General features: G+C 48.6%; 1 protein-coding gene across 1 annotated transcript; it reads right to left on the reverse strand.

Annotated features, from left to right (window-relative positions):
• Positions 1-11: 11 nt before the first annotated feature.
• On the reverse strand, positions 12-4999 carry LOC144892249 (uncharacterized). The gene has a single exon (XM_078777910.1). The coding sequence runs from the start codon at positions 4855-4857 to the stop codon at positions 478-480; it is 4380 nt and encodes a 1459-aa protein (XP_078634036.1). The 5' UTR covers positions 4858-4999; the 3' UTR covers positions 12-477.
• Positions 5000-7586: the final 2587 nt, after the last annotated feature.

The raw sequence follows: 7586 nt of genomic DNA on the forward strand, positions 1-7586 counted from the left end.
ACCATCCCGAGTCGAACAGTACTTGCCGCTCGCAAATCCGTCCACGGGTTCTCGAGATCTTAGAGATTGTAGACACATACATACATAGACACATACATAGATCAGGATACAGACACAGAGGCCAACTCTACTTTATATATATAGAGGTACCCGGCTTTGCACGGGAGTGGGTTACTTTGGGCCAGTGGGTTACTTTACATTAATGAGTAAATGTTTTTAACTCACCTGTTATTTGGGTTGTAGGCGTTCTGGTAGACGGTAGTAAGGTTGTCGGCAGTAGCTGTGTTCTAGGCTGGCTGCTAGACGTTAGTGGGGTTGGAGGTGGGCTGGTAGACGATAGATGGTGTCTGTCGGCGGGCTGGTTTGATACATATCGCAATCCATAATTATGGAGTGGGGCTGGCAAAAGACACATAGAATACTCCCTTGCCCTCTCCCGAGCAACGCCTGGCACCTCCTGTAGTCAATATATCAGTTCTACAGGGCCTCTGTGTAAACAACGTTCCGCGTTTTACTTTCGGGTGCCAAGATGGTAAGTTTTTCTTTGCTGGAAGTGCGAGAGGCCGCCACATACAGCTGACCATGGGTGAAGCAAGGCACGGACAGGTCCACTCCAATGGCCTTGAATGTCTGACCTTGTGATTTGTTGATTGTTATAGAAAAACATGGCTTGCATGGAAACTGGAGGCGACGAAACTGGAAAGGCAGCTCTGAATCTGATGGCATAAGTGGTATTCTGGGCAGAAGGATGACTTCACTTTTGTATGGCCCACAGGAAATGGTGGCCTCGATAACATTGGCATGAAGGCGGGTGACAAAGCAGCGAGTGCCATTGGTGGTCTTTGGTGGCTCCATGTTTCGGAGTATCATGATTGGGACACCGATCTTGAGAATCAGAATGTGTGGCGGCATTCCTGACAGCTCAATGGAGTTGAGCAGTTCAACGGGGTAGGTGACTGCCTCATCATCACAGATGGCACTGTCAACAGACTTGTACCTTCTCTCCTCACCAGGAAACTCAGACATGAGCCAGGTATTGAGCTTACTCACATTGGTGTTCAGAGGAGAGAGAATTGCTCGCTCAGCCAGCCACTCATGATTGTGAGCATTGGCAACCAAACATGGGTACACATCAGCCTTGAGCTCCTCCAATGTCTTCACAACCTTCCCCAGCCCAGTAGGGATTGTGATGGTGTCTGGTGCAGCTGTTAATGGGATCTGTCCATTGCCAACTTCCAGGAGCATTTTGGAAAAGTCAGCTGCCCCTTGATCCCCAGACAAATGCGTTCGCATGTTCCTTGTTAGGTGTTTGACAGTCACATGACGCCAGAGGTCGGAAGTTTTTAGACTGGCATTCACAATGTTGGCCCTTGTGCCCCTCTTGACCACAGGCAAGATCTGGCGGAAATCTCCACAGAGCAGCGTGGGTATGCCTCCCATGGGTCTGTGCACGCCTGTTATGTCCTGTAAAGTGCGGTCTACAGCTTCATACGCTGATTTGTGGGTCATTGGTGCTTCGTCCACAATGATGACAGCTGCATCGTTTATGACCCTGGCCAAGGCTGTGCCACGCTTGATGCCACATGTTGCTTGCTCCTTGGTGTGGGCGTCAAGTGGAATTTTGAATGTGCTGTGTAGTGTCCGCCCACCCTGGAGCAGTGTTGCAGCAATGCCACTGGATGCAGTTGCAAGGGCGATCTTTCCTTGGGATCGGATATGTTTGAGGATGGCATTGATGACGAAACTCTTGCCTGTGCCACCTGGCGCATCCAAGAAGATTATGTTACTGTGCCTCATGCCACTGTTGACGCTACCTTGTTCGACCAGTTGAAGGACTGCATTGTAGACATCACGCTGGTCATCAGTCAGCTGTTCAAGGAGATCATTGGCCTGAATTGTCAACTGATCTTGGTCATAATCTACCTCTCTGAAGTACTCCCTTGCGAGCCTCTCATCTGTGCCCCTCTGTGGTATTGGGAAGTCATACGAACTGAGAACACTGCCACCCATCAGCAACACCTTGTCCTCAAGTGCGCAGAGTGCCAGGTTGTAAACCTCATCATTGTAGCAAGCCGCAACATTACCAATATGGCGACGGTGCTGGAATAGGTAGTCTTCGGATAGCAGGTTACGAAAGTCCTCCCAGAGTGCACGTGGATTGCTGGGGAAGCAGCTGGTGAGAATGATGGCCAATAGGCTCCTGAGGTTTGATGCTGACTGGCTGATTCCTGCTTCCTCCATAGCAAGGTGAAGATGCTGGTCATTTTCCAAGAGTCCTCTTGCCAGGCATGCTTCACGGAAGGACAATTCTTGACCATCTACACTTCTCAGGGCATTGAAGGAAGTGGGACCACATATGTCAGTCAGAAGGAGGCGAACGTAGTAGCAGTCGCCTTGCCGTGGACTGATGCTGTACATGCGGCCAATAGCTGAAACTTCGTGGACAGTAAAATCTCCTCTAACAACCACGCCTCCTTGCTTGCGCCTGGTCCACTTCTTGCTTGACTTATCCCAGGTGTAGTACTGTGGCACCTCATGGTACTTGAGTGTCTTGGCGAAATCATCATGGCTGCAGAGATCAAAGAAAGCAGTGAGTGTGGTGGCTGGCGGTGGTCTCTGTGCCCTTTCCAGGGCATTTTCAGCATTAAAGTAGACTCTCTGACCATTCTCTAGGTGCACGGCAAGTCCCACAACAGGGGGAAAGTGCTGAGATATGGGGTGCTCCAGGATCCTCCATACTGCCTCACTGCTACCCACATAGCGAGCATTCTGGAACTGAGTGACTTCGTCCACTGGACAGTCTCCAGCCCCGATGCGCTGCAGTTGAAAGACAGCCTGGTCAGTCCCCTTGGTCACATACTTGGTTATGTACTTGATGCTACTAATGCTGGAGCATATCTCAACATTGATGTGGCTGTTGAATTGGCGGAGGAGGAATGGGTTGTATGGTACCACCCACTGGTTGCTGACCACTTGCTCCAATTGTCTTCCCAGCTGGTGCATGTTGATCTCCCCAATGTGACCACCATCCTCTGGCTTGAGACGCCGATACTTGGGGTAGCAGTCATTTCCTTGCTCTGTGCTCTGCAAGAATGGCTTTGGAAAATCCTTGGCGCACTTGCGGTCCCTCATGCAAGGACTGTTCTGATTGAGATGTCCACATGGGCCATGGATCATATGAGCCATGACCATCTTGTGCAGTTCCGGATCTATCTCCTTGTCGGGAATCTCAGCACTGATCACCAGGTCAATGTCATCAGGTCTGACCTTGCTCTCGGGAGCAAGCCACAGAAGGATATGTGCATGAGGGAGACCACGCTTCTGGTACTCAATGGTGTACAGGAAGGCTTGCATCTTGCCGAAAGCTCCACGTTTGAGTAGTTCCTTGAGCTTCTTTTGCTTTTGACGAAAGACCCGAGCTATGATGTCAGGGCGGTTTTGTGCCTCTTGTCCTGGCTGCAGGTTTTCCTGAATTTCAGTCCATTTGGGGTTGGTGGTCATGGTTATGAAGAAGTCAGGCTTTCCAAAACGGCGGACATAGGCCATGGCATCGCTCTGTTTTTCATGCATCCAGCGGGGGCCACCAGTGTATGTTGCTGGGAGTACAACGCTTTGTCCCACATTGTGTGGATCTCCATCACCAGCAAACAGGCTGTCACGCAGGCTCACATAGTCATCAGCGCGCAAGGTCTTCTGCTCACGACGGATCCAGCCCAATCTCTCAGTTTCTATCTTGCAGTACATGTCCACCAGAAATTGCTGAAAGAGGCGTCCCATTTGCAGTAGGTGGTTGCCCTCTCTTACCATGAGGTGGTAGCTGTAGTATTGAAGCTGGCTGACCTTGCGCCCTCCATCCTGTCCTGCAGCAGTTCGGGCCTGTAGATACACACTGTATCCGTCTGTGCCATACGGGAAGATGATTGGGTACTGGAGTGAATCATAGGATGCATGCAGCTCGCTGATCCTCTTGAGTTCACCATCTCGAAGCCTGAGGACTATGTCTCGGGGATTTGTAGGCTCATTGTCCATCAGGATGGCCACTTCTGGTGCTGACTGGGCATTGTAGCGACGGGCATGCTCTCCGTGTGGCCTCTTGTCCTCCCTGATGATGATCTGCCTCTCTTCATTGTTGCTTCCCTCAGCAAGAACATCATGAGCTGTCTTGAGTTGTCGGATCAGGTGATTGTTGTCATGAAACCAGATGGTAAGATTCCTAAGAATATGTGGATTAAGGCTGCTGTGGTTCCTGGCTGTCAGTTCATCAGCATGAGAGTCCAGGAAGTAGACTTGTAGGAACTTAGGCTGACCCTCCTCAGGTGGTAGCAAGGAACCAATGCGATGAAAGGCCTGGCCCTGAATGCGGAAGCTGGGGTTCCAACCCTGGACTGCTGCGTCTTTGTGACCAAAGCTTGTCATCGCAAATGATCCATTGTACCTTCTGATGTTGGCAAGGAAGTGCCTGCTGGTGGCATCTGTACCAGAGATGAGCTCATTGAGAAATGGTGGTAGGGCTGGGTAAGGGGTAAGGATGACTTTGCCATCACTGCAGCACACCCCTTTTGTCTCTCCATTAAACTTCATAGCTGCACAATGCCTGCACTTGTCGTTCATTTGTCCAACATTTGCAAAATTCACTGGGTTACCGCGGTCATAGGTGAAGGCCATGCTATTGGAGTGACGGTGTTGCTCGACGGTCTCACTGGCTCGTGCTTGTGAAGTCTGTAGAGCTGCGGCGTTGCGACGGCGATTTGCATCAAGTCGTACTTGCCGTTGCTCTGGCTGTTCTGCTTCCCGCGCAGCACGGAATCTTTTGGCGGCAGCCGTATTGCGTCCGAGAGCTGGCCTCTTTCTTGGCATATCTGAAGTGAACAATAACCATAAATGTTAAATTTAACTGCCTTAAGTTAAGCAGAGATTATAGCAACAATAGTTCAGCGGCGTAGTAAAAAAAAAAATGCGCAAGTCAAAACTGGGCGTAGTGGAGAGTGTATGCGGGCTGGCAGACGTTATCGGGATACATAATTCTAAAAATTATGATTATTGTGAACACTGGTAGGCGGGCTAGTAGACGGTAGTGGGGTTGGGTGGTTTAATTGACAATGTAAAATTGCGGCTTGTTAAATGATGCAAATTTACAAAAACTTGAACACTTAACATATTTTGTAAGTTAATATTGTTAACTCACCTGTTACCGGTGTTGTAGGTGGCCTGGTAGACGGTAGTGGGGTTGCCGGCGGGCTGGTTAATGGAAGTGGGGTTGCAGGCGGTCCGGTAGACGGTAGTGGTGTTGTAGACGGTAGACGTTAGTCTGTGGTTAACGTTCCGAAATACGCTAATTACGCTAACAGAAGCGCTGGAGGGAGCACTGCGCTCCCTCCCTTAGATTCCCTCCCTCTTCTGCTAGCGCTAATTACGCGTAACACACTAATTTTAAAACCCGAAGTTTTTTTAATTTTAAGGTGTGCTGTAGTCAGAAGCGCTAGAAGCGCTGCGCTCCCTCCCTTCGAATCCCTCTCTCTTCTGCCGCTTCTGCGCCGGCAATGCTTCTGCTACGCTAATTTTAAAACCCGAAATTTTTTAAATGTTTATGTCTCCGTGACATTCCTGGGACCATCCCGAGTCGAACAGTACTTTCCGCTCGCAAATCCGTCCACGGGTTCTCGAGATCTTAGAGATTGTAGACCCGAAGTTTTTTTAATTTTAAGGTGTGCTGTAGTCAGAAGCGCTAGAAGCGCTGCGCTCCCTCCCTTCGAATCCCTCTCTCTTCTGCTAGTGCTAATAATACGCTAATTTTAAAACCCGAAATTTTTTAAATGTTTATGTCTCCGTGACATTCCTGGGACCATCCCGAGTCGAACAGTACTTTCCGCTCGCAAATCCGTCCACGGGTTCTCGAGATCTTAGAGATTGTAGACCCGAAGTTTTTTTAATTTTAAGGTGTGCTGTAGTCAGAAGCGCTAGAAGCGCTGCGCTCCCTCCCTTCGAATCCCTCTCTCTTCTGCTAGTGCTAATAATACGCTAATTTTAAAACCCGAAATTTTTTAAATGTTTATGTCTCCGTGACATTCCTGGGACCATCCCGAGTCGAACAGTACTTTCCGCTCGCAAATCCGTCCACGGGTTCTCGAGATCTTAGAGATCATAGATAGAGGCCAACTCTACTTTATATATATAGATATATATATATATATATATATATATATATATATATATATATATATAATATATATATATATATATTATATAGATATATATATATATATATATGTGTGAGTGTGTGTCCACAGTGCACACAGAAAGTGTGATCAGTATTTGGGTTTTATACATTCAAACAAAATGTGAGCATCATCTATATATATAAAACACAGTTTGTGTGTGTGTGTGTAATGTTACCGATGTTAGATTACATGTTACCGATGTAATGTTAGAGCCAAAGAAGTGATATTATGATTAATACCTGACATTATTAAGTGGTGTGCACGTCGCAGACTCATCAAGAATTATTGTATTTGCCCTCGATGTAATGTCCATTGTGGTTTTATTACTCGTGGTGATGTATCAGACGGGAAGACATGGTACTGCTCTACCTGTAAGACTCGACAAAGCATTCGTCAAGGCAGTTGGTTTGAAGGCAGCCACCTATCCAGTTTACGCCCGTAAACTCCGACATTACAACCACCTATCCAGTTTACGCCCGTAAACTCCAATATTACAACCACCTATCCAGTTTACGCCCGTAAACTCCGACATTACCTAGGGTTTTTTTTCTTTCATCTTTAGATCCATATTTTTTTTCAGCGAGGAATATTATACACGGAATCTGAATCGGTGGCAGAGCAGCGCGCTGATTCGCTCATTCGCGCTCATTGATGACGATCACGATCACGTGATGACGTGATCACGAATGATGTTCGTGACGCGATCACGTGATGTTCCTTGCCGCCATAAACTCACAGCAAGTAGCATAGATTTTAGCATGATTAGCATTTAGCATGATTTAGCATGATTTAGCATAAATAGTAGCATGTTTCACATAGAATTTTTTTCAGCGAGGAATATTATACACGGATTCTGACCGGTGGCAGAGCAGCGTGCTGATTCGCTTAGCGCGCTCACGTGATGTTCCATCCCCGCCGCCAGTTGGCTTCACTTTTCACGGAGTATGAGCGTTCTATATATTTTCAATTCAGTGCACCTGACTCGCTCATGTACTTGATTTGTGGCATAGAAATGGCCATTGGACCTTCACGGTGTAATTTGTGCGAGGCTTTTGTCCGAGTGAGCTTGAGTCGAGAGGGCGAATGTACGGGTTGGGAATGTACGGGTCTCCCTTCCCCCACCCGGCAACGCCGGTACTGGAGGGCGTCACAGGATCGGTGAGTCTCCAAAATCCGCTTCGTGCTGTTGCGAAGATTCAGGACGATGTCGCGATTGTTGTGCTGCTCTCCGACCATGAGAACTGCAACGTCATTGTTGACTGGCCCTCCCCTTCCCTCCCCCTTCCCCCTCCCCCCTCCGTCCTCCCCTCCCCCTCCCTTCCCCCTCCACCCTACCCCCACCCCCTCTCCCCTCCCCCTCCCCCCTCT

This window comes from Myxine glutinosa, chromosome 5, assembly GCF_964187855.1.
Source record: "Myxine glutinosa chromosome 5, kmMyxGlut1.1, whole genome shotgun sequence".
In the NCBI taxonomy this organism is placed as follows: domain Eukaryota; kingdom Metazoa; phylum Chordata; class Myxini; order Myxiniformes; family Myxinidae; genus Myxine; species Myxine glutinosa.